This window comes from Phyllobates terribilis, unplaced genomic scaffold (assembly GCF_046119375.1).
Source record: "Phyllobates terribilis strain yellow unplaced genomic scaffold, ASM4611937v1 Scaffold_1__5_contigs__length_1240528914, whole genome shotgun sequence".
Classification (NCBI taxonomy): Eukaryota; Metazoa; Chordata; class Amphibia; order Anura; family Dendrobatidae; genus Phyllobates; species Phyllobates terribilis.
This window is the reverse complement of record NW_027362761.1, coordinates 861,095,958-861,122,835: the sequence shown is the minus strand read 5'-3', so window position 1 is coordinate 861,122,835 and position 26,878 is coordinate 861,095,958. Positions and strand designations below refer to the sequence as shown.

The window sequence follows — 26,878 nt, the reverse complement described above, 5'->3', positions numbered from 1 at the left end:
TTCCTAAATATCTGTTTATTTAATATAATAATCTAATCGGCTTTCTAATATACCGTATTTTTCGGACTATAAGACGCACCTAGGTTTTAGAGGAGGAAAATAAAAAAATAAAAATGTAAGCAAAAAATGTGGTCATGATGCACTTTTAAGGGGGAGGGGGTCTTCTGCTGACACTGGTATAGGGGTAATGTCCCCCAATTCTGACAATATCCCCCATCCTGGTATATATTCCGCCCCCCTTTTTTTTATATGTTTTCCCCATCCCCATCCTGGTATGTCTGGCATCCCTACATCCTGGTATGCAAGGCACCCCTCATCCTTATCCTGGTATGCATGGCACCCCTCATACCTATCCTGATATGCATGGCACCCCTCATCCCTGTCCTGGTATGCATGGCACCCCTCATCCCTGTCCTGGTATGCATGGCACCCCTCATCCCTGTCCTGGTATGCATGGCACCCCTCATCCCTGTCCTGGTATGCTTGGCACCCCTAATCCCTATCCTGGTATGCATGGCACCCATCATCCCTATCCTGGTATGCATGGCACCCCTCATCCCTGTCCTGGTATGCATGGCACCCCTAATCCCTGTCCTGGTATGCATGGCACCCATCATCCCTATCCTGGTATGCATGGCACCCCTCATCCCTGTCCTGGTATGCTTGGCACCCCTAATCCCTGTCCTAATATGCACGGCACCCCTCATCCCTGTCCTGGTATGCTTGGCACCCCTAATTCCTGTCCTGGTATGCATGGGACCCCTAATCCCTGTCCTGGTATGCATGGTCCCCCTAATCCCTATCAGGCTGCACATTAAAAAAAAATAAACACTGCTACTCGCCTCTCTTCTCTCTCCTCCAGTGCTGTATCTGGTCTGCCTGCACTGATCTCTCCATGTGAGCCGCGCATGACGGCACTGCCATGCGCGGCTCACAAGGAGAGATCAGCTGCCGGAAGTCACTGCTCCCCACGCCGGGTCTGTGTGCGCAGGGAGCAGTGACTTCTTTCTCCTTCATAGCCGGCACACAGCGGAGCCGCACTGCGGCTGCTGCCGGCTATCTCCTGTGCCCGCTCATTAAAGGGCATAAATATTCACCCCCTCCCCACGCCCATGGGCGTGGAGAGAGGTTGAATATTCATGCCCTTTAACAGCGGGCAGAGGAGATAGCCGTCAGCAACAGCAGCCACAGCGTGGCTACACTGTATACCTCTATTAAGGAGCATAAATATTCAGTGCTCCCCATGCCCTATGGGCGTGGGGAGCAGTGAATATTCATTTTCTTTAGCAGCGGGGACAGTGTAGGCTGCAGTAGGTGGCTGCTGCCTCCTGTTCCCCGCTCCTCCACCGATACCGCTCCCCCCCACACCATAAATAAATATACCTCCCCCAACATTCGGACCATATGACGCACCCCCCATTTTCCTCCAAAATTTTGGAGGAAAAAAGTGCGTCTTATGGTCCGAAAAATACGGTACTTTAATTAAAAATTCCCCACTGTTCCCTTTCTAACTGCTTTATTTTTTTTATCTACTTCTAGTTTGATGACATGCTGGGATACTCAAATGAGACATCAGGGGCTGATGCTGCGGTCACTGACGCATTCTCTGTCCTCAACCTGAAACAAAGCGTCGTTGGTGACGTCTTTTTCAGGAGATGGGCTAGTCCCAGCCCTACTGAGCATGTGTCGGTTGTCAATTCCAATGTATGCTCAGTGCAAGCTTCCTTGCCATTGTGCGATGTTATTTTCAATGCTCAGTGACTGTGCGCTCCCTCACCAGCTCAAATGAGAAGTGATGAGCCAGCCAGAGAGTGCACGTTGTAAGGAGAGAATCCAGTGAGCTGGAAAAGCAGAAACCAGCCCTGCCCCGAAACACTTTTTTCTTGCGGGGCTGGTTTTGTTTTTTCCGGCTCATTACGTCATTTCCTTACAATGCACACTGACAGTGCGCTCTCTTGTTGGCCCAAGACACTTCTCTTCAGAGCCAGTGAGGAAGCATACTGTTACTGTGCAGGAGGATTACATGGCATGTAGTGATAATCTCCTGCTGTTAAAAAAAAAAAAACTGCTTTTATTGAAACCGCAACACACAGCGTATTAAGGGACACATCACTAGAATCTGGGACTCTGCCCCTACATCATGTGTTCTCAGATTACCTAAAAACAAAACAAAAAAAAAATCTGCTGACTGGAAGTGACATAAATGCATAATTAGAATTAGTACTTTACATTATGTACACAATGGTATAGCACTTTGAATAGGCTGTGGGCTTGCCCAAACTGCTTCTTTCTCCCCCAGTACTCATATTTCATTTTCAAAATTCTCAAGTAAAATCTGTATTCAGTGAAGACAGACTTTCCCATTACTGAGCTGGGAGATGATTATTGCTACTGAGGCAATTCTATGCAGAGAGGAAGGGGGGCGGGGAGGAGAGCCCCTCCACATAGAATCTTATCAGTAGCAATTGTCATCTTCTATCTCAGTAATGGTAAGGTCTGTCTTCATTGAACACACATTTTACCCGAGAATTTGGAAAATGAAAGATCAGAGAAAGAATCAGATTTCTCTGATAAGATATGTTGCAAAGGTTCTTATTTTCCTGCGTAGTATTGATTTATGAAATAAAAGTTAAAGCATTGGTTACACTTTAGGCTATGTTCACACACGTTGTGTTTTTCTGCCTATTTTGCAGCAGATTTTTATGCAATTTTTCAGCTGCGTCTTGCAGTATCAGCAAAGTGAATGAGAAACCAGAATTCTCTGTTCACACATTGCTTTTTGTTTGCTGCGAATTTTCTGCCTTGCTTGCATATTTTGGAAAATAGACCATGTCACTTCTTTCGGCATTTTTGCAGCAGAAAACGCACCTGCTTTTTTGCTGCATATTTGCAGCGTTTTTTCACCCATAGGAAGTAATGGGTGGTCAAAAAAAACGCAACAAAAAACGCATCAAAACCTGCGTTTTTAAAGCATCTGTTTTCCTGCCAGAGGAAAGTTAGCAGCAGATTTGCAGCAGAAAAAAACACAATGTGTGTGAACATAGCCTAAAGCTTTACTTTAAAATGTTTTTCATCTCCTTCTTATGGTATTTTGTAGTGATTAGAAGAATTTAATTATTTCCATGAGTTGGGAGTTAGCCTCTAGTGAAGAAATGTCATGAAAACAGGCAAAAATTGTATACCCTCAAAATATCTGGTATTCAGGGTTACCAGCCGTTCAGAAATACCAGAATAGTCCGTAAAAATAAGGCACTTTTTTGCCCTGTCCGGAAAAAAATGTAAGGTTTTTTTTTTTTTTTAAAGCTGAAGAAAGTTATACAGATTATTTGGACTGTAATTATCACCAGTTTACTGTGATTGCAGCTGATGTCTACATAGCAAAAATTATGGGCTGTGGATATCACTTATAATCATAATTATTTACTACGGTTTTCTAATGTGTCCACAAAAAACATTGTCTGTCCGTGATTTTTTGATAAGCTGTCCAGAAAAAAGGAGAGTCAAGTTGGCAACACTGGTGGCATTGTCATTGCATTGAAAACTAAACCTATTCCAGACCATAGTACATACATTACAAGACATGAGGGGATTGGACGTATACCTTTCTAGGATGTATACAAATTGTATTATGTTCGCCAGTTTGATAGAAGGCCCTTTTTCTGTCTTACAGCACTATTGATACATATGCCACACTTTGTATGTACTAAAGTCTAAATTAGGTGGTGTGCCATCATCAGTATCTAAATACGTAATTTGAACAGTATCTTCCTATTTCTGCGGAAAATGACGGGATTTGTGTTCTGTCTGTCTTACAGACATGCTTGACTGATTTTCATCTATCGTCATGCTCTTACTATATATAAATTTCCATTTTTTCCAAGCAGCATGTATGTAGAATGTATTCACAAGCGTACATGGGTTCGTATGATTGACATTTCTTTTAATTGTATTAATTACAGGAGCAACAGCTGCAGCTCGTAAGGAAGTGATTAAAAACAAGATTCGTGCTATTGGGAAAATGGCAAGAGTGTTCAGTGTACTGAGGTGGGAAATCACATCTTTGTTTTGCTCTCCTTTATTTTCCTCCTTCAATATTTTCTCCAGTATATTGTAGAGAAACTGTACAGAAGATGTTTTGCATATTCATACTTTTTGTATCATTTGTTTTAGTTTTTTCTTATTGTAGAACATATTTTTAGAATATCATGCATCACGAATATTCAGATTTTTATTTTTTAACTTGCACCATATTTAATGTTCTTTTTTTTTTTTTTTTTTTAAAGTGTCGTGGTTACATAAGTTGAAAAGAGACCTAGGTCCATCAAGTTCAACCTTTCTCCTACAAATTATACATTTTTGTCACTAATTTAACTGTAACCCACAATTTGTGCACTGAGGAAATCATCCAGCCCGTTTTTGAAAGCTGTTATAGTGTCGGCCATCACTACCTCTTGTGGTCGGCATTCCACTGTATGACTGTTCTGACTGTAAAGAACCCTTTCCTATTTATCTGCCAGAATTGCCTTTCTTCCATCCATAATGAGTGCCCCCTGGTCCTTAGTATTGTCTTTGGAAGGAATAAGTCTTGTGCCAGTACTTTGTACTGACCACACATTTATTTATACATATACAGTTAGGTCCTTATATATTTGGACAGAGACAACATTTTTCTAATTGTGGTTCTAGACATTACCACAATGAATTTTAAACAAAACAATTCAGATGCAGTTGAAGTTCAGACTTTCAGCTTTCATTTGAGGGTATCCACATTAAAATTGGATGAAGGGTTTAGGAGTTTCAGCTCCTTAACATATGCCACCCTGTTTTTAAAGGGACCAAAAGTAATTGGACAATTGACTCCAAGGCTATTTCATGGACAGGTGTGGGCAATCCCTTGGTTATGTCATTCTCAATTAAGCAGATAAAAGGCCTGGAGTTGATTTGAGGTGTGGTGCTTGCATTTGGAAGGTTTTGCTGTGAAGTAAACATGCGGTCAAAGGAGCTCTCCATGCAGGTGAAACAAGCCATCCTTAAGCTGCAAAAACAGAAAAAACCCATCCGAGAAATTGCTACAATATTAGGAGTGCAAAATCTACAGTTTGGTACATCCTGAGAAAGAAAGAAAGCACTGGTGAACTCATCAATGCAAAAAGACCTGGGCGCCCACGGAAGACAACAGTGGTGGATGATCGCAGAATAATCTCCATGGTGAAGAGAAACCCCTTCACAACAGCCAACCAAGTGAACAACACTCTCCAGGAGGTAGGCCTATCAATATCCAAATCTAACATAAAGAGAAGACTGCATGAAAGTAAATACAGAGGGTTCACTGCACGGTGCAAGCCACTCATAAGCATCAAGAATAAAAAGGCTAGACTGGACTTTGCTAAAAAACATCTAAAAAAGCCAGCACCGTTCTGGAAGAACATTCTTTGGACAGATGAAACCAAGATCAACCTCTACCAGAATGATGGAAAGAGAAAAGTATGGTGAAGGAGTGGTACAGCTCATGATCCAAAGCATACCACATCATCTGTAAAACACGGCGGAGGCAGTGTGATGGCTTGGACATGCATGGCTGCCAGTGGCACTGGGTCACTAGTGTTTATTGATGATGTGACACAGGACAGAAGCAGCCGAATGAATTTTGATGTATTCAGAGCCATACTGTGTGCTCAGATCCAGCCAAATGCAGCCAAACTGATTGGTCGTCATTTCATACTACAGATGGACACTGACCCAAAATATAAAGCCAAAGCAATGCAGGAGTTTATTAAAGCAAAGAAGTGGAATATTCTTGAATGGTCACCTGATCTCAACCCAATTGAGCATGCATTTCACTTGTTAAAGACTAAACTTCAGACAGAAAGGCCCACAAACAAACAGCAACTGAAAACCACCGCAGTGAAGGCCTGGCAGACCATCAAAAAGGAGGAAACACAGCGTCTGGTGATGTCCATGAGTTCAAGACTTCAGGCAGTCATTGCCAACAAAGGGTTTTCAACCAATTACTAGAAATGAACATTTTATTTACAATTATTTGATCTGCCAATTACTTTTGGTCCCTTTAAAAACATGGTGGCACCTGTTAAGTAGCTGAAACTCCTAAACACTTCATCCAGTTTTAATCTGGGTACCCTCAAATGAAAGCTGAAAGTCTGAACTTCAACTGCATCTGAATTGTTTTGTTTAAAATTCATTGTGGTAATGTCTAGAACCAAAATTAGAAAAATGTTGTCTCTGTCCAAATATATATGGACCTAACTGTAAATGAGATCTCTGAGACTGAAAAATTACATGTCCTTCCTTAAAGGCTTGTTGCCTAACCTGCAACATTGCGTGACAAAATTGTGTCACAATTGTGGTACAAAGTAGGCCAATTAATAGGTGGTCTAAACTTAGACTGGAGAGTTTAAAAATATACCAAATTATTAAAAAAAAGAGCCAGTCTGATAAATCTGGTGCATTTTAAGAGTGCTTGCCCTGTGTAAGAAGATGACAGTATTGATAAATCAGCCCAGTGTATCCGTTTAGCTTAGAGTATTCCTTTTAAACAAGTTGTCTGCATTGGCCAAAGTGTTTCTTGAATATATGTAGAACAGTGTCATGTAGCCGGGAACCCAGCATTGAGGTGTCTTTGTAATGCATGGACATGCTGTGTTTCCTGAGTTAGATGTATGTTCCTTTAGGTCACTCTGCTCCAATGGGATTTAAAAATGAGAATTCAAGAAAAAACATATAGATTGACTCCATTAATGCAAAATTAGGTCTCTAGGGTTCCATCATTGTCCATGATTTTACTGGAAACAAAATATGTGGCTTCAGAAAATCTGGTGGAATGTACAGTGAAGGCCCTGAATAAAGCTTCCAATATGGATTTGACCCACCTTACTTTGTGCCATCTACAAATTCATATTATTGTCTCCATCTAAATTTTTATCTGGCAAGCTGGAGCCAATTTACAGCACACACTATTACATCATGGCATCTGAGAAGGTGTCATGGACTTAGTGAGCAACAGAATGGGCCAACGGGTTTGTCACTACTTCTAAACTTTGTAGGATGCTTTTACAGCCGGCTGTGCAGATTCCCTGAGCACAATAGATATCTTGTAAGCAATAACCTGTGCATTTTACTTTGAGGTCATGGCTAGATTATCTGTCTCTTTCCTCCAAGCCTCCTCTCGCTGTGCTCTCAAGTAATTATTTTAGGTCCTTGGTCTCGCTTGGCATTATGTTCCAATTTATTCTGGGAGCAAAGCCAAGAACATAGGTCCAGTCATCACAGGTGTAAACACAGCTTTCAACTCCTGCTTCTCATGGCGGTGTATCTGCACTTACAAATACAGCGTTCTATGGATGGGCTGCTGGTGAAACAACAGTCTTGTAGTAATAAATTCTCTCTTCACATCTCTAACACAGAGTTGGCTTGTCCCAGAATATCGTAGGCAAAATGTTTAATTAGCGGGATTCGTAATTGATTTTAAAACTGTTCCGGCGTGGATTTTCTGACCTCTAGAACACGCTGATCTTTTGGAAAATTATGAAACTAGACAGGAAAATTAAGTTTGCCATTAAAAAGAAATCAGGTTATTTGAGGTTATATTGACAAGCTCCTTAGCAGGTATTTCTTAAAATGCTGGATGTCCACATTTACACTGGTGGAAAATAATATACGGTAAGTACCTGTGCCGCATTCTTGTGACTATACACACAAGCAAACACAGGGTGGAGATTCACTAAAGAGTACCTTCACTTCAATTAGAAAGTCACCTAATTTCAGCCCTCCTTTTTTAATTTACATCAGGGATACAAAAAAATAATGATCTTTTGGAATGATAATTGGTAAAGAAAAGAATTAGGGAGATTAATTTGTATACCATGTAACTTGTGCATGTATGGATACAAATTGCTGATATTCCATCAAAAGTCGCCGCCAGGCAGCCAGACCAGAGGTTTTTCTGCATGCCAACCAGCACTGCGTCACTCCACTGCACCAAAAGTAATTTTTCTTCCCTGAACAGTATGATCTCACAAATTAGATTTTGCTGCTTAGAGCAGAGAGATATTTTCAATGCTGTGAAGTGATGGAGAATCGTTACGCTAGAGGGAGGGCCATGTTTTCACCTTATTAGGACAGGTGTCACTACCGCTCCTCTGTGCTTCACTCAGCATGACTGTCGCACTGCTACCTGATCTAACAGTGATTAGAGCAGAAAACAGTGTTTATGACATTTACCGTAATGCACAGTGAAGCGCAACGATGCCTATCCCAATAAAGTGCAACTCTAGCACTCCAGTAACCTGGTCTGTTATTCCCCATAATCTCTTCACTAAACGACGCCAACTTTCCACTTATCGAAATATCAAGTTGTGTAGCGCAGACAGCAAGTGTACCGACATTGATACACAGATATCACTGAGATGTCATCAACACCATGGTGGCACGCTTTTGAACAGAAATGGTTCTATAAAAAGGAGGGTTTGGTTAGATACTCACTCTCGTAGCAGTTAATACTTACATAATACAAATGAACATGTATAAATAAATGCGTTAGTTAATTATTACCCTATTTACCACTGAGCCATTTTAAGTTTTTTTGTTTTCTCCTCCCCTTCTTTCAAAAGCCATATTTTTTTATTTTTCCTGCACATAGCTGTATGAGGGCTTGTTTTTTGCGGGACGAGTTATAATTTTAAATGACACCATTCATTTTACCATATAGTGTTCTGGAAAATGGGGAAAAAAATTCCAAGTACAGTGAAATTGCAAAAAAAAAGTGCAATTCCACATTTGTTGTTTTTTTTATTTATCATGCACAATATATGGTAAAACTGACCTGACAATATTATTCTCCAGGTCAGTACAATTACGCAGATACTAAGCATGTATAGTTGTTGTTTTTTTGTTTTTTTTTGTTTGTTTTTTTTATCAAAGTGGTGAAAAAAAAATCGGAAATTTGTATGAAAAAATCAAGAACCATAGCGTTTTCATTTTTTGGGATCTGGGGCTGGGTGAGGGCTTATTTTTTGCGCACTGAGCTTATATTTTTACTGATACTATTTTGGTGTAGATACTATGTTTTGATCGTCTCTTATTGCATTTCATCTCAATGTTGTGACCAAAAAATACATAATTCTGGCATTTTTATTTTTTTTTGTTATGCAGTTTACTAATCGGATTTTTTTCCATAATTTGATAGATCAGACATTTCTGAACACAGCAATACCAAATATGTGACTTTTTTTTTAATTGTTTTATTCTCAATGGGGCAAAAATGGGATGATTTGAACTTTTTGTGTTTTTTTTTTTTTTTTAATTTCTTTCATATTTTTAAAAACTTTTTTTTAAAACTTTTTACTGTACTTAATAGTTCACTTAGGGGACTTGAAGCCAATCCAATCCAATCCAATCCAATCGCTTGTGCTATACATAACAATGCTTCAGTAATGACAGGCACAGGGGTCATCAACAGACCCCCAGCAGTCATGGCAATCTATCAGTGCCCCACAATCATGTCAAGGGTGTTCCGACGGGGGCGTGGACTGACTTATACCCCTGTCGGAGTGTGTTAAATGCTGCTGTCAGAGATTGACAGTGGGATTTAGCAGGTTAACAGCCGCAGGCAGAGCACCACTCCACCTGCGGCTGTTAAAGGCACATGATGACTGATTAAATCAACCGTCGTGTGTCGGGAACGATGCGGGCTCTGGGACACAACATATGACACATATACGTCATATGTTGTGAAAGGGTTAATAAAAGGTTACATTTGGTTATTAGTCCTCGTTAAGCTCTTTGCTCCAGTTTTCTGGCAGAAGCACAGATGCAAATTTTAGCTCAAGACCATTTTCAGAAAAATATGCTGCACTATTGCTTGTTTTTTAAAGTGTGAGCAAAGCGTGTAAGATGACTCTACCGGTTCTATTTACCATTCAATTGCCATTGGAGTCTTCCTGTAGTTCCTGGGGCCCTGATCGATCCTGCACACCACAATCTGTCTCTCAGCCAGCATCTTGTCAGCATAGCTGTGCTGTGTCTAGGACAGAGCTTCTACTGTGAGTGATGATGTCACTGAATCCGGTGAAGCCTCTTTTATTGCTGTGCAGAGAGCTCATACCAAGAAGCAGTGGTGCCTTTGTGCTGGTAGCTAAAAGAAGCAATCTACTGCAGAATGGGCTCTATGCACGGGGCTGAGAGAAGAGCTATACTGCAGTTTGGGACTCTGTGTTCAGGGGCTGAGATTAGTTGAGTTGTGTTTGTTGTCTACTGCTGAGAGACAAGTGATGTGAAATTTCAAATGCTGCTCTATTGATGCATATTGCAGAGGATAATCTTCTGCTGTTCTCCTCAATAGAGTGGCATTTGGAGGTTCAAATCACTGATCTGTCTGCATCCGGCATCTCTGCACTGCTGTTGTAGAGGAGTTATAACAGATTTACCAGGTCGCAAGATTGTACCTGACAAGAATTGAAAGTGACAAATAAATAAAAATAAAATATACCTTTTATTCATACATAATTAAAAACACATAAAATAGGAAAGGTACTAATAAAGACAATTTTGGTGCTTTAAATTTGTGCAGGATTAGCATAATAAACAGATAATTATAAATATTATTGTAAACAATGAGGTCAGAATACTTTATTAATGTTTATAGGATAAGCCTAAACAAATCACAATAATAATGACCACATGTTTATACTACAATTGGTCAATGCAGCAGCCTCTAAAACATAATCTGATATCATAAGAAAAAAGGTGCATATATGCATGAATTAGTTAATTAGCCAAATGTCTATTATATAAAGTAATAATATGCCCTAGGAACACCTTAATACAACTTTCAAAATTGTTGGTACCCCTCGTTTAATGAAAGAAAAACCCACAATGGTCACAGAAATAACTTGAATCTGACAAAAGTAATAATAAATTAAAAATCTATGGAAATGAATAAATGAAAGTCAGACATTGCTTTTCAACCCTGCTTCCACAGAATTAAAAAAAAAAATTAAACTCATAAAATAGTTCTGGACAGAAATGATGGTACCCCTGAAAATAATGTGACAAAAGGGACATGTTAAATCAAGTTGTGTCCACTATTTAGCATCACAGGTGTCTACAATCTTGTAATCAGTCAGTGGGCCTGTATATAGGGCTACAGATACTCACTGTGCTGTTTGGTGACATGGTGTGTACCACACTCAACATGGACCAGAGGAAGCAAAGGAAAGCGTTGTCTCAGGAGATTAGAAAGAAAATTATAGACAAGCATGTTAAAGGTAATAAGACCATCTCCAAGGAGCTTGATGTTCCTGTGACTACAGTTGCACATATTATTCCGAAATTTAAGATCCATGGGACTGTAGCCAACCTCCCTGGACATGGCCGCAGGAGGAAAATTGATGACAAATTAAAGAGATGGATAATACGAATGGTAACAAAAGAGCCCAAGATAACTTCTAAAGAGATTAAAGGTGAACTTCAAGCTCAAGGAACATCAGTGTCAGATCGCACCATCCGTTGTTGTTTGATCCAAGGTGGACTTCATGGGAGACGACCAAGGAGAACACCATTGTTGAAAAAAAATCATAAAAAGCCAGACTGGAATTTGCCAAACTACATGTTGACAAGCCACAAAACTTCTGGGAGAATTTGCTATGGACAGATGAGATAAAAATGGAAGTTTTTGGCAAGACACATCAGCTTTATGTTCACAGACGAAAAAATGAAGCATATCAAGAAAAGTCCCTACTGTGAAACATGAAGGAGTCTCTTATTTTCTGGGGCTGCTTTGCTGCATCTGGCACTGGGTGTCTTGAATCTGTGCCGGGTACAATGAAATCTCAAGAATATCAAGGGATTCTAGAGAGAAATGTACTGCCCAATGTTAGGAAAGCTTGATCTCAGTCTCAGGTCAAAACACACAGCTAAAAACACCCAAGAATGGCTAAGAGGAAAACACTGGACTATTCTGAAGCGGCCTTCTATGAGCCCTGACCTAAATCCTATTGAGAATCTTTGTAAAGAGCTGGAACATGCCGACTGGAAAAGGCAACCTTCAAACACGAGACAACTGGAGCAGTTTGCTCATTAGGAGTGGGCCAAAATACCTGTCGAGAGGTGCAGAAGTATCATTGACAGTTACAGGAATCGTTTGATTGCAGTGATTGCCTCAAAAGATTGTTCAGCAAAATATTAAGTTAAGGGTACCATAATTTCTGTCCAGGCCTATTTCATGAGTTTATTTTTTTTTTAAATTCTGTGGAAGCAGGGTTGAAAAGCAATGTCTGACTTTCATTTGTTCATTTTCATAGATTTTTAATTTATTATTACTTTTGTCAGATTCAAGTAATTTCTGTGACCATTGTGGATGTTTCTTTTATTAAACGAGGGGTACCAACAATTTTGACCACGTGTGTATGTTAGCGGTGTACATACATATAGACTTAATAGTGCACATTCACTGCCCTGTGTGCCTAGCTCACGCAGGAGCTACATACTTCAGAGCAGTGTTTGGACTGCTTGGTGAAGGTCTCTGTATCCTGACCGATTCTCAGCACTATACAGTCCTTTTGATATATATAAAAGGCTAGGCAGTATAACAATAAGTAGTCATGATTTCTGTTAAGAAGCATACCTCATGAGATAGCTTAAATTACCCTTTAGAATCAACCAGATGTTGCCTTGATCAGAAAATGGTAAAAGACTTAACAAACTTGTATGTTTTAACATAATTGGTGATGTTATTAAACCTGTTTTTACATTTAATATCTTAAAGACTGGTTGTTGTATTCACATATTACACAGTAACTCATATACAAGTCTAGAAGGGAATCTGTCAGCGAGATCAACCCTCCTAAGCTGTATCTGCGGGCATCTAGGTCATAGGAAGCGGAATAACATGTGATATGTGATCTGGATGTCTTAGTCCAGAAAAATATACGTTTTTCTTAATATGTAAATGAGCTATTAAGATGTATGGGCCGGACTCTGATCTCCCTAAGAGCTTATTTTACATGAAAGGGGAGTTAACAGTTTGTGACATTTAAATCTAGAGAGCAGACTGTCAGTTAATACATGGATCATACTGGTACTATCCCCTTTATTTAAAATTAGCTGTGGATGAAGATTTTTGGGGATGTCCTGCCCATAGATCTTAACAGCTAATTTACAAGAAAAGTGTGGATCTCTCTGGAAAAAGATGTCAGATAACAAGGTATCATTTTATTCAGCTTGCTATGACCTTCATGCCCATATAGATGGCTTAGGAGGGTTGCTTCCATGATGATAGGAGGATGTCTGTTGGACCCCGTAGCCACTTATATTTATTCATATTTTTATTTTCTTATTTCCCTGAACAGAGAAGAGAGTGAAAGTGTGCTGACTTTGAAAGGCTTGACACCCACTGGAATGCTGCCTAGTGGAGTTCTTTCTGGAGGCAAACCATCACTCCAAAGCGGTAAGAAATGTTTAATGTGCACCATGGTGAAGGACATTTCTTACTTTTTTTTTCAGAATGTATTTAGTAATTTCAATGTAGATTACATAAATTGCTAAAACACAGATCTTTTCTAAACAAACAAAAAATTAAAATCTAACTAGCAGTGATATTGATAAAAAACTAATTAAATCTTAAAATCCTATTCGAAAAATACGCTGTTGAAAAGGTGATAAGCTGCATTGATATCTTACTTTTTTCCTTATTCAAGTGTGGAAAGTCACACCGTATGTATTCTATGATCTAAGGAATTTCACAAACCTTAACTAAAATACTGTAGTTTTAGATGTTCCAGAGCTCATATGGACATCCATACCTCATAAACACTTTGGCGTCTATCTGTCTCAAGTTCTAACAACTTACTGCATTTTATGGCGATTATGATTGTCTTCTAACTTTTTATTTATATATGTCCCAAGCTTGGTCTGTCTCAGTAGTCATAAATGATCTTACAAAATGCGCTTAGATGGAGTAACTCTTTCATAACCTGCGTGAAAGGCTGTTTGGGGTTATTATATAGTGTGTTTAAGAGTTTCTTCTGTAAAAGGCCACTGATACCTATTATTTAATTAAAGGGGTTGTTCCCTTTCCATTTATTTTCTCCCATGGCTACAGTTTGCTATGAAAAAACAAACAAAAGACACGCTGTACTCTTCTTTTCTGGGTCTAAAAGCGAGTCTTCACCGATGTTCCCAGTGTCTGGCATTGGCCGTGAGCTCACCGGCTCTAATGGGGTGTGCCTGTGTAGATGTAGCGCCCCGTTCAGCTGCTGAGCTCACTGATTGGTTGCTGCACGGTCGACATGATGTCACCGCCGCTGGAAATGCCATACACCAGGAACAGCTGTGGTTACTCACCATTGGAACCGAGGAAGAAGAGTACAGCGTGGTTTGTTTTTTTTATAGCAAACTGCAGCCAGGAGAGAAATTTAATTGAAAGGGAATAACTGCCTTAATATGACCTTCTCCATGGAAACACTTGTACAGCAATATGATATTCAACAACGATTTGCCATAATATTAAAACCACTGACAAGTGAAGTGAATAACATTGTCTCATTACAATTGCACATGTCTAGGTTTATATGTTAGGTACCAAGAAAACAGTAAATTCTTGAAGTTAATGAAAGCAGAAAAACTGAGCAAACATAAGGACATAAGGATCTGAGTGACTTTGCTAAGGATTAGCGTCTAATGTAATGACTAGATCACTGGGTCATAACTTTTCCAAAATGATGGGTCTGGTAGGCTGTCCCTGTCTTCAGTAGTTAGTACTCACCAAAACCTGTCCGAGAAAGAACATCTGGTGAATTGATGACCGCATAATGTGCATGGGGAATGAGTGCAGCCAGTCTGGTACAATTCCACAGAAGAGGTAAGGAAGCTCAAATTGCAGAAAGATTTAAAAGGACCCTGTCACCATGAAAATGCTGACCAGTTTCAGTCATTACTCTGCTGCTCTTTCTGGGATTTTTGGTCCAGTGGACGGTCCGATCAGTGACTGACAGCGTTCTTTGTATAGCTGTGCCGATAGAGACAGCTGTCAGACACTGATAGGACTGCCCAGTGTACTGAAAACTCCAGAAAGAGCAGAGGATTAATGATTGATACACAGGTTATATATCAATCTACTCAGCTCCCCCTGCTCTATAACATGGTGCCTGCAGATTGGATGGCATTTTTTTGGTGACAGGTTCCCTTTAATGCTGGCTGTGATAGAACTGAAACCAAAACACACCACTACATTGCAGCTTCCTGTGTATAGTGTTGCATAGCTGCAGATTGGTTAGAGAGTCTATACTGACCTCTGGCCTGGTCTAATAAATTGACATTTTCTTTTTCACTTTTTTCATAATGTGAACAGTTGGCTGCATATGCATCACGTACCTGGGGAATAGATGGCAGCCGTATGCTCTATGGGAAGTAGGCTAGTCGGCAGAGTCAGCAGGATGGTCTGGACTAGGAAATATTGGGCTCTAACATTTACTTGGATGTTACTTTAAGGGTTCACTCACACTGGCGTATAACACGGCCGAGTGTTATCCAATGTTTTATCGGATAACACACGGACCAACGTTATACTATGGGGCAGTGCCGAACAGCCCTTTTTTTCCCATGCCGATTTGGCATGAGAAAACCATCGCAGCATACAGCGATCTATGGGGGTGTGTGAAACTTTGTCATCCGAGTGAAGTCCGATTACCATGGACACAGAAAATGGAGAAATTGGACAAATTAAGTTCTCCGTCTTTTATGCACCTGTGCTAAAATTCTCTCATCCGAGAGAATACGATTACACTAAGGTGACACTCGGATCAAACGCTGACAGAGTTTGATCCAAGTGACATTAGCGTAATCGTTCTGATTGTTTCGCATGAGAGAGTCTACAGCCGTGTGACTGCAACCTAAAACTTACCACATACCTACATTTTGTTCCCTAACAATTACACCCCTTTATGGTAGCTTATTCCTTAATGGCACTGGCCACACTGCAAAATTCAAGCAAAATGATTTAAGGAATATGGCAAAAATTTTAAGGTGTTGACTAGACTCTAAATTCCCTAAATCTTAACACAATGGAGCATTTGTGGGAATTCGAGAAACAAGTCTGATCCATGTTGGTCTCGCATTTCAATTAACACTACTTAAGGACCTGCTTCTAATGCATAAAGCCACATACTGCAAAACACATTCAGTGGTCTTGCAGAACTGTTTTGGCGGCATGATGGACATCTTCACCATATTAGGCTGGTGGTTTTAATGTTATAGTTCATCGGTGAAAATTATTTGCATTACAATGTGTATGGTAAAACCAGATTGGAAGCGGGTGAAAATGTGCTTTTACTTATTTGCCTGTATCTTTGTGCTTGCGGTAAGACTTATGGCGTTGTAGATTATATTCACTGTAATGTACAGAAAGATTCTTGTTCTTCACTTATTAAATGAACAAAAATGTTTTCTATGATTTATTTATTGTTCATGTCCAAAAATCAAGTAAGGCTGTATTAGACATATACATATCAAAGCTTGCAATATTTTCAAGTACGTCAATTGTCAAAAATGCATAATAGTATATATCAGGGATCCCCTGCGAATCTAATCTTTCTTTTCAGTTTTAAGGCAAAATATCTTGACTTTCTGAGCTACTCTTTTTGCCTCATTAGCTCCAAGGCTCAATGCTGCCAGAATTGTGCATCATGGTTGGTATGCCTGCTGAATGATGACTTTTGCTGTCTTCATCACATCTCGGGCCACCCTTGGTCTCATCGGACCATGGGTTATCTGCGACATGGTTTGATTCCATTTAATTAATTACAAATTTTAGATGCCTTTGTGATAATTTATTTGAAAAATGGCTTTCAATTTGTCTTTGATCCCATACATCTATATTTAATGAAACACAGCAAGAAAATAATATAAAGTTATCGGAATCAGAATATGGTGACCAAAAGAAAAAAAATTTCTTATGTAAAAGAAGCGAAATCTAAAAACACTACGGAAAAATTACGTCATGACAATTAAACCTCATTGAAAACAGTGTTTAGAAACAAAATATACAAATTTGTAATCCCTGTTTTTTTTTTTTCTTCACTGTGACTTCCAATGAGTAGAATAAAAAATGATCTAAAAGTTGCACATATGACAAAATGGCACCAATTAAATCTATAGCTTAAATCTATAGTCACTAAAAAAATAAAAAAATCTTCATACAGTTCCTCTTAGGGAAAATTGTGAAAATGATGGCTCTCAGACCCAAAAACAAATGATTTTTTTTTGTTCAAAGTGTACATTAACTAGTGTATTAATTTTACAAAAATAATAAGATAAAAATAAAACCATAGAAATTTGATATTGCCAGAATTGTGCTTACCAATAGAGTCAAAAATTAGCAGTAAACAGATAAAATGAATGGTGTCATTCAAATGTACAGCTCGTCCCACAAAAAACAAGCCCCATACGGCTATGTGGACAGGAGTACAAAAAAGTTATGGCCCTTGGAAAATGGGGATAAAAAAACGACAATGAAAAAACGGAAAATCACCCGGGAGTTTAGCGTGGAAAAAAAGGCTGCTTTAGAGACTTATTAACTCCATAACACAGAATGATAAACCTGTATGTCAGTGCTGGTGTCTGCAAGCGATAAGGGGGCTCAGCAGCAGAGTTCCCTTCTCTAAACGCCGTAGATGTAGCCGGTATCTTTCTCTGTCGGATCTGAGCTCCGATCGCTGCTGTTACCAGTTTAGATGCCGTACCAATGGGTTACCATGGCAGCCAAGGACCTTCTGAAAGCCCCTGCAGCTGCAATCTTGTTATTCCTCTGAAGCCCAGCCACTTTAGTATTGCCATATATAGTATAAGTGATCAAATTATTGCAAGTTAAAGTCCTTTAAGGGGACTAAAAATGTAAAGTAAAAAGGTTTTTAAAAATAAAAAATGATATAAAAATTTTGATCGCAAACTTTTTCCCCAATTAAAATAAAGCCATTCAAATTAAGAAATAAGCACATTTGGTATTCCATAAATGTCCAGTCTATCAAAATATAAAATAAATTAACTCATGGTAAACGCTGTAAAAAAAAAAATATATTAATGTGCATAATATTTTTAATATCCAAAAATAGTATGAATGAAAACATCATTTTGCCACGCACCCAAAAAAGCAAGTCCTCGCACCGGTCCACAGATGAAAAAATAAAAAAGTTACAGGTCTCAGCAAACATAGATACAAACCAATTTATTTTTTTTTGCAAACTTAACATTAAAAAAAAAAAAAAAAAATCTGAGCAAGTTTGTTATAATTATAGATGTATTGTTGTGGAGAATCAAATTGTCAGGTAATTATCATAAAACTCCTTAAAAGCAAAACCCAAAAAGCATTGGAGGAATTAAAGTTTGTACACTTGGATTTATTCCCACTTTTCACTACACTATCTGGTAAAATAAATAGTGTCATTCAAAACTGCCACTTGTCCCTTAAAAAATAAACACTTATACAGCTTTCTTAAAGGGAAGCGGTCACGTGAAAAAACGCTATTTACCTGCAGATTAATAGAGTTCTGAACCTGCCTGGCGCCGGCACTTAGAGCCCCACTGCCGGGAGGAAATGAACTTTATTCTCCTGGCAGTGTTTAACATTCAGTCACCTGGTTGGCGCCGACACGGTGCTCTCGGGAACTGCTCTGTGTATAGAGAGCAGCGGCTGTAGCCGTGCCCCTGACACTGACTGACAGCCGGCCATAATTACAGCTGCCGCTCTCTATACACAGAGCAATGACTGGACCCGCACCTGCTGTCACTTAACACCGAACGCTGCTGGATGGAATAAAGTTCATTTCCACCTGGCAGCGGGGCTCTAAGTGCAGATGCTGGGCAAGTTAAGTGCCCACATATCTGCAGGTTAATTGCCTTTTATCACGTGACAGGTTCCCTTTAACTGAAAAATTGGTAAGCTTTTGGAAAAAGGAAATGGAGCAAAAAAACAATTGCGCAAAAATCAGCCATGTATTTAAGGGGTTAATGCATTAAAAAAATATAAACATTGACTTTGCAGTGAATAACAAATGTTGCATTCCAAAAATTGGACAAAAGCGCCCTTTAGATTTAATTTGTGTGCAGTTTATTTCATTTAAAAGAGGATTCTTTCCCATTAGAGCATTCAAACTTTGGGGGTGAACGCTTTTTAATGAAAATGTTTAAACTACTTTATCATTGCTAGAAAAACTGAGTGAATACCCTTTGGTACTCCTTTATTTTGGCATTGATTACTTAATAAAATTTGGTCTGGTTGTTGCATAAGTTGCAGATATAAACGCAATCTTACTGACAGATATTACACAATTATACTCCCTAACATCAACATTGCAGGGAGTAAATGTAAGTCAACACCTAAATTAAATAACCAGTTGATGTCTCTTTAGCCACAGACTTCTCTGCTGAACATTTACTCTGTTTATCCAACGTTAAAGATCAATTTTAGACCTTTTCTTTCCGCAAATGTGTTTTGCCCAGTATTGCTTCCTCCTGCTCGACTGACAGCTCCTTTGCTATGTATCTTCAAGAAATAGGGCTATAAGTCACTCAGCAGGAGGAGACCATGTCCGTGAATTAGAGCCGGAGTGACAGAGGCTTGAAAAGAGCTTCCACACAGAGAAAGCCTCATTTGTGTATCTGTTCAAGCGCTGATTTCTCAGTAACGGACGCTCGGACTGGCCGTGTAAAGGTACTGCTGGACTTGTCTTTCAAAGCGTCACCTGCACATATAATAATTTGGGGGACGACAGATTCCTTTTAATACAGGAGTTCACTTATCTTTTATCTTTGCACTGTTGATGCTTATTCAATATCCACATTAAAAGATATTACCAGTACAACTCTGTGTGTAGTATTAGTTTAGTTACATTGGACAATGTAACCATCAGATCACATTTTTTTTCAGGTAAATCTAATCTCTTCTGTTTCTTGCATTTTTGGAATTTTCACAGAATTTGGAACAATCCTTTCATTGTCTTATTTTTATATGAAACCTACATGTGATTAGGGGTAAATGATGATCTTGACCACTGCTGATAGGGTCTTCTGATACTTAGAACTAGGCTTCAGGGTCTAGTAAATGGAGCAGATGGGCAAAGACAATGAGTCTTGCCTGTTTACTCTGCAGTATAGCAAAGAAAGATGATTGTCTAAGTAGGGAGACCAGGTGCTTGACCAGACAAGCATATGTGTTAAAAAAAAAATTGCAGAATTCTGCAGCACTTTGGACAGGGCGAATAATAAATAGGTCTGGAGAATATGAAGTGACGTGACTGTAATGAGTAGAATTTAATTTTTCCTTGTAGACCCAATATTTTGTTCTACTATATGGTGTATGATACCAGTAGTCTGACACTTTTTGCAAGTCTTATATCAATAGTCACAAAAGGTTCTGCAGAATTTTGAAATTGGAGAGAAAATGTAGCTCTTCTTTTCTCTGCTGAGCTGATAAGAAGGTAGCAAAGTAGTTACAAGGATTTTTTTTTTCATAAATATCCCTTCAACTTTTTTTACTTTTACTTCTTGGCCCCACAAAACCAGAATTTGTCAAGCTAAGAAAGTAATTCAAGATATTTTTCTTTTCTTATTCAACTACCTTGTTATCACCATGCCAGTTTTCCAATGTGAGGACCCTCACAATCTACAGACTCAACTCCTTCACCTGTAGAAGCTGAAATAATAACACATGAATGCTCAAGGTCTTGCTTCTTTCCCTTGCCTCTATGTATGACCAGTCTGAATCTCATTGTACGGAATATGGTGACAAATGGAATAGACCTCATAAGGACGTTTGCATATAAATCTGTGTTGTTACATATTTCTGATTCCAAGATGTCATGGACAGCATTTCTTTTCATGGTTTGTATTGATAAATCCAATCAATTTTTTTCCATATTTCTTCATTCTGAAAAATATTTTCTTGGTAAACGATGTAGGTATAATGATTTCTTCAGTTTATCTTCACAAATGTACTAAACAATGGATGTCTACGTGGCCCCAGTCTGGTAATAAGGAGAATGGTGTCTCTTCAGATGCTTTGTGGGTGTTTTTTTTATCTCTTATGAATGTGAACCCTGTATTTCTGATCCTGGGTATCTTGTTTTTATACATCTAACAGTTACCAAGTGGAAAAAGCTGCAAAATAATAATAAACAATTGCCAAGCTCAGCCTATTTTCTGTGTAGCGTCTATGTCGTCTTCTGTGCAAATCAAGTCTAGCACTTACCGTAACATAGTTCACCTGCTCCTTTGCTACTCACTGACTTATTCGTAAGAATTCAAATCCTCTGCTCATTTTTCTCATCCATTTTGCTACCCTTTCTTCTCTTTAGCTACTGTTGAGGCTATAGAGGCCGATGAAGGTAATTGGCAAGCCCCCTTTCTGTTGCATTCGCAGCAGATAAGGGACCTGCTGGGTGTATTCATTTTGCTGTAGCTTGTAAAAAGTGTGTGGGTGTTGGGTTAACGATTGTGGCTAAGTATTAACCAAACGTGCTTGCTTTAAAGGGGAATGGAAATCTACAGTTTGCTATTGCCATTAATCTATCATGTTTCCCGATTCCATCCAACCACATATTTCATCAAGGCAATAGAAAGTGGAGCAGGTGTTAAAATTCACCTACCTAACAGATCTGACGTAATTGGCATCTCTGTAAAGTGACTTTTCAACGGCCTATTATATAACAGTATGGTATGTTCACTTTACACAATATGCAGATAATCCCCTTTTCAAAATCGAGCTGTTAGTCAAATTTTAGCCTGGATTTATACATAAGCAAATATTAACACAACTTTACTGTGTGCTTTTATTAAGCCACCAAAACAAATTTGCCCATGACTATTTCTAGATTATTTTTTTCATTCTGTTGGATTTTATCATAAATGAAGCAAAAAAATATATACTGGATTAAAAAAAAAAACAACCAAAAACTTTTTTTCTGAATTTTTCTTAGCCACAAATGTTCCCCTTTAAAACAATATTTTCAGTTGTATTTTGTTCTTGAACACAAGTTTAATGTCTTTATTTTCTCCAAATTGGACGACTATTAATAATTTCTATCCCAGAATAAGATCATCAATACGGTAACTACAATTTTTGAAATGAACTAGCGAGAGAAAATACAACTGTTTTCTAAATAGCAGCCCTCAGAGCTGTTATTTATGTTGGAATTGTCTATTCCTACCAGCAAAATCTAATTTGCAGTGTGCATTGTGTTGCCCAGTTTGGCTGTTTTGTGTGATTTATGTGATTCTGTGTTGTGTGTAGTATAATATTGGTGCAAATTGCTAACACTTTCTGGGCCTCATTTACTAAACGGCAGTAAGTCAGTTCTGTAGGGAAAACAAATCTATACCTTGTTAAAATCTTCCCATGAAATTTAAACTTTTTTTTATTTTTTTTTTGCTTCTTCATGTCTTCAAGTAGCACATATGCACATTAGGAACTTCTAGTATAAACAGATTTGTTCTTGAATATGTATTTGTAGGATAAATATATTATTTGAGGATGTAGAACTTAAATGACAATCATGAATTCAAATGTACTGGAGACAATTTTTCAATTTTAACAACCATAAAATGGAAAACCCATCATTGTTTTCATCATGTTTAAAGAGGTTGTCCATTACTTTTATATTGATGGCTTATCCTTAGGAAAGGTCATCAATGTCTGATTGACCGGGGTCCGACACCCGGCACCTCCGCTGATCATCTGATATCGGTGGCGGCTGCCGGCCGGAAGTAATCACTTGCCGAGCTGCTTTGTCTACTTGTAGTGGCTGGGGCTTTGTACTTCACATCTGCCTCCTATTCAAATCAATAGGAAACAGATGTGTAGTACCCTGCGGCAGCCATTACAAGTAGATGGAGCAACTTGGCAGGTGAGTACTTCCGGCCGGTGGCCACCGCCGACACCGATAACAGCTGATCGGCGGGGGTGCCTGGTGTCGAACCCCGGTTGATCAGACATTAATGACCGATCCTAAGGGTATGTCATCAATGAAAAAATAGTGGACGACCTCTTTAAATAAAAAAATGGTTGCATGCATAATGTGTTGTCAGATACCAAATTAAAATGATAGTTTTTTTTTTCTTTATTACTACACTAAAATAAGTAACCTGTTGAGAATCCACTATTACAATATCTAAAGTGTATGGATAAAATGAATAGAACTGAGATGAATATTTCTAGGAAATGATTTCATACTGTTCCATTGTACGTACATTACAGCCGTGTAGTCAATTGGTCCCCGTGTATGGTCAGCAAACCTAGAAGAGCACTTTGTGGCTAGTTAGGCTTTTGCTCTTAGAAATCTATAATTTCACAAACACCATTCAACTCCTCTCTGAAATCCCCGGCCTGGGATTTTCAAATGCATGACCAACTTCAACTTTTCTAATTCTAAAATGTGTTTTAAATATTTCTAACTAAAATCTTAGTCGGCATTTCAAGCAATCAACAAATTTCCTACTGAAGTTGACAATTGATTAAACCTACTATGTTGGTCTTCATTTGCCTTACGTATATATATTCTTGTTGTAGTTGGGAAAGTGAGAGGTAGTCTAAGAAGCTTTGATATGGCCTTTGCTTTTCTTCCATTCTGTCCCTTCCATGCTTTTTAACCTGACTTAATTAATGTGTGCTTTCACATTAACATGAGATGTATAAAACAATGGGGTCATTCATCCATTTTGTTATTCCTTTGCTTTTGTTTTGAGTTTTTTATGTTGATCTTTATTTTCCCTTTTTTTTTTGTGTAAATAGCCATAGGTTATTTGGAGAATTGTCCACGGGAGTTCATCTCAAGTAGCAATCTGTAACACTGTCATTTTTATAGGTTAATTTTGCTTAATGTTAATCAGTCTGGCAAAATATGTAATACTTTGGGAAAAGCATCACTAAAAGTTTATTCCATTCATTTTTCCTCCAAATTTAAGTAGCAAGACTGAGGAACATTGGCTCACAAGACATGCAGTACCCTATTTTGAGCATATTTTGTATGGATTTATAGACTAAATTGAAGGATGGTTAATTTTACTGTAGGACGTGGTGGCGGTGTGCTGAAAAGATTCAGCATAATACTTTATAACCAGAAGTGACATTATAGCCTACTTTACCATACTGTCACGTGTTTTAAGGTGGTTGTTTTATGTTTGTTACGAATGCCTCATTTACCAATTTATATTAATGGCAGATTTCATTAGTTCTATAATAAATTAGTAGGTTTGTACTTTTTAGGCTGTTCTATTCAAAAACCACTTAGATTATCTCACTTTCTGGTATTATGGACAACCTAGATTGATATGAGGAATATTTGTTAGTATAATAACAGTCTGTGGCTTATTGATATTATTAACTCACCTTTTGTTCCTTTTTAGATATATTTCAGCTTCACCAAAGCTTTATTCTATCTCCATTTCTTTTATGGATTTTAGAATTTGTATTTAGATATATATATTTTTTTTTAACAGCATGCCTTTTTATATTATAATGTTAATCAACTGTTAAAATGTTTTAGCTTCAAAAGATGAGCGAGGTTTTACTAAAAATCCACTTGGTTTTGTGTATGCGGTTTGCCTTGTTGCTGCGCACTTGTGATCAGTAAAGTAGTTCAGCCAACTTCTTAGTTAAAAAGTTTACTCATAAGCTTACATTTTCTTTACTGCATAGTTCAGGGGATAATTGAATATTCTTTTAATTAGCTAAATCTAGTAATAAGTTCTTAGTTGCATGACTTGACATAACCTGTGAGTTGAACTCAACTGGATAGTACTATATTTCATCTTCTTTTGTTTCAGTGGCATTCTGTTTTAGTTTTCAATCCAGATTTTTTCTTTTCCACTCCATATCACACGTTTGCAAGTTTTCTTGATTTATCACTTGCTACCAAAGGTTGATTTTCTACTAACGTTATATTTTTGCCCTTTTTTGCATTTTATTTTATCCAGCAATCAAAGGATTCTCGCCGCAGCATAAGATCACTAGCTTTGAAGAAGCCAAAGGCTTGGATCGCATTAACGAAAGGATGCCACCACGTCGAGACGCTATGCCTTCAGATGCCAATCTTAACTCTATCAACAAGGCTATTTCTTCAGAGACCAATGGCACTGACAGCAATGGCAGTAACAGCAGCAATATCCAGTGACCACTTCCTGTCTATTCATATATTTTTTTTTTGTAGCTGCACAGCATGATGGGATTGCCGCTCATCTGCAGATGGGTGATCTTGATTTGGGTAAATGCTACTTACTCTTGGGGTTGGTGTTGAATTCAGTTTACAGTGTCATCTTGAGAGAGATCTATTTTAATGGGGGCTCTAGCCTCATCTGGATATGCCTATAAATGCTTGTAGAAAACATACACACAGATATTGCTTACCTATATAGAACATATTTTCCAATGATCTTGGGAACCTGTAGTTATATTACAGAAAAGCCTTCTTTTAGTTACTGAACATACATAATTGTCTAATTTCTTATGAACTATATTGTATGTTTACATTTGCAACTCTAAACTACAACTAGACATTACAACATTTCTAACATAAAGTGCAAACAAGAATAAGGACTATTTATTGATGATGTTTTATTACTCTCGCTTTCCCTTCTACGCTCTGTGGGAGGTGCATGCTTTGTATCACTGTTTAATCAATTGCAAGCACCTCCAACAGTGTATTGGTTTCACACACCATTTATATGGGTTGTCTTAACGCCACCGGTGCTGGGACACAGACTTTGTATTGCCTTGGCAATGGATGACATATGGCAAAATTAAAAAAATATATATATAGAAACAAAAAAAAAAATGTAAGAATGTTGAAAATTGTAAAAGATGCCAAAAAGGAAAGTTTAATTTTGTACAGATTATGCTTACCTCAGGTTACATTATTGTGCTTGAATGCCCTTATTATAGAATATTTAGCTCACTTATTTGGCAGTGAATATCTTTTTTTTTTTTTTTTTTTTTAATTATTATTATTATTATTTTTCTTTTTTTTGTTTTCTTTTAAAAAGCAAAACTGGAAATATGATATCCATTCTATTTTTTGCTGTTCTATCTAAGGTTTTTTGGTAAATAAAGTATTGGTTGTGGCTTGCTGAATTTTAATATTTATGAGTGGTGCATTTTTAAGTATAGTGAACAAGACACCATATTAAGTGCAGTGAAAAGCATTCTATATTCTGTAAAAAATACGCCTATGCATGTTTTTAAGACAAAACGGCTGTATAGGCCTGTATGGGACTGTAATGCGCTTAGTGGTTGGACTTATACTGGAAATGTATGTATACTGGCATACTTTATATTCTCTTAAAACGCTTAATGCCTTTGAAATTTTGTAATCAAACAAGAAAAAGCTTTGAAAAAATCTAAAGAGGAGAGGAATATTCTTAATGTTTTATAACATACGCTTGTTGGTGCACACATATATATGGTTAGCATGTTTAGCAGAACTTGTGAAATTTAAAATAAGTTTGTGGTTACATGTGGAACTCTTTAAGTGCATGATAACTGTTAGTGTCACAATAGTTTGGTCATTCTGTTATGTTTTGTCATGTGCCACAAATGTGTACTTCTTTTCACTTAGTCCCCCTTTATATTATGAGTTACAAGTTATTACTGACTCCTAATGAAACCTAAAAATTGGATTGGATCAAATAAGTCCATTGATATTTTCTAACAATTGTTTAAGTGCCCAAGTAATTCACTACAGCCTACAGCCTTGCCTTTGTAATTTGACTTCTGAAATGTTGGCAATCGAAGCATGCACGTGTAACAATGACAAAAAAAGCTTTTTATATTACTACTCAATAAAATGTGCATGAAGTTAAGTAGCTGTTTGTTTCCTGG

At 38.0% G+C, this 26,878-nt stretch overlaps 1 protein-coding gene across 5 annotated transcripts in view; it reads left to right on the top strand.

Moving 5' to 3' along the window:
- The window catches only part of PPP3CA (protein phosphatase 3 catalytic subunit alpha), a 302,955-nt gene extending 276,091 nt beyond the window's left edge, over window positions 1–26,864 (top strand). For 3 of the 5 annotated variants that reach the window (XM_073639032.1, XM_073639038.1, XM_073639059.1), the window contains 4 exons: window positions 3,960–4,044; window positions 13,365–13,462; window positions 21,363–21,392; window positions 24,979–26,864. In XM_073639032.1, coding sequence (XP_073495133.1) covers window positions 3,960–4,044; window positions 13,365–13,462; window positions 21,363–21,392; window positions 24,979–25,175 — 410 coding nt within the window. In that variant the 3' untranslated portion in view covers window positions 25,176–26,864. The remainder of the gene's footprint in view (window positions 1–3,959; window positions 4,045–13,364; window positions 13,463–21,362; window positions 21,393–24,978) is intronic. The other 2 variants (XM_073639045.1, XM_073639050.1) reach the window with 1 other exon arrangement.
- The last annotated feature ends 14 nt before the right edge of the window (window positions 26,865–26,878 follow it).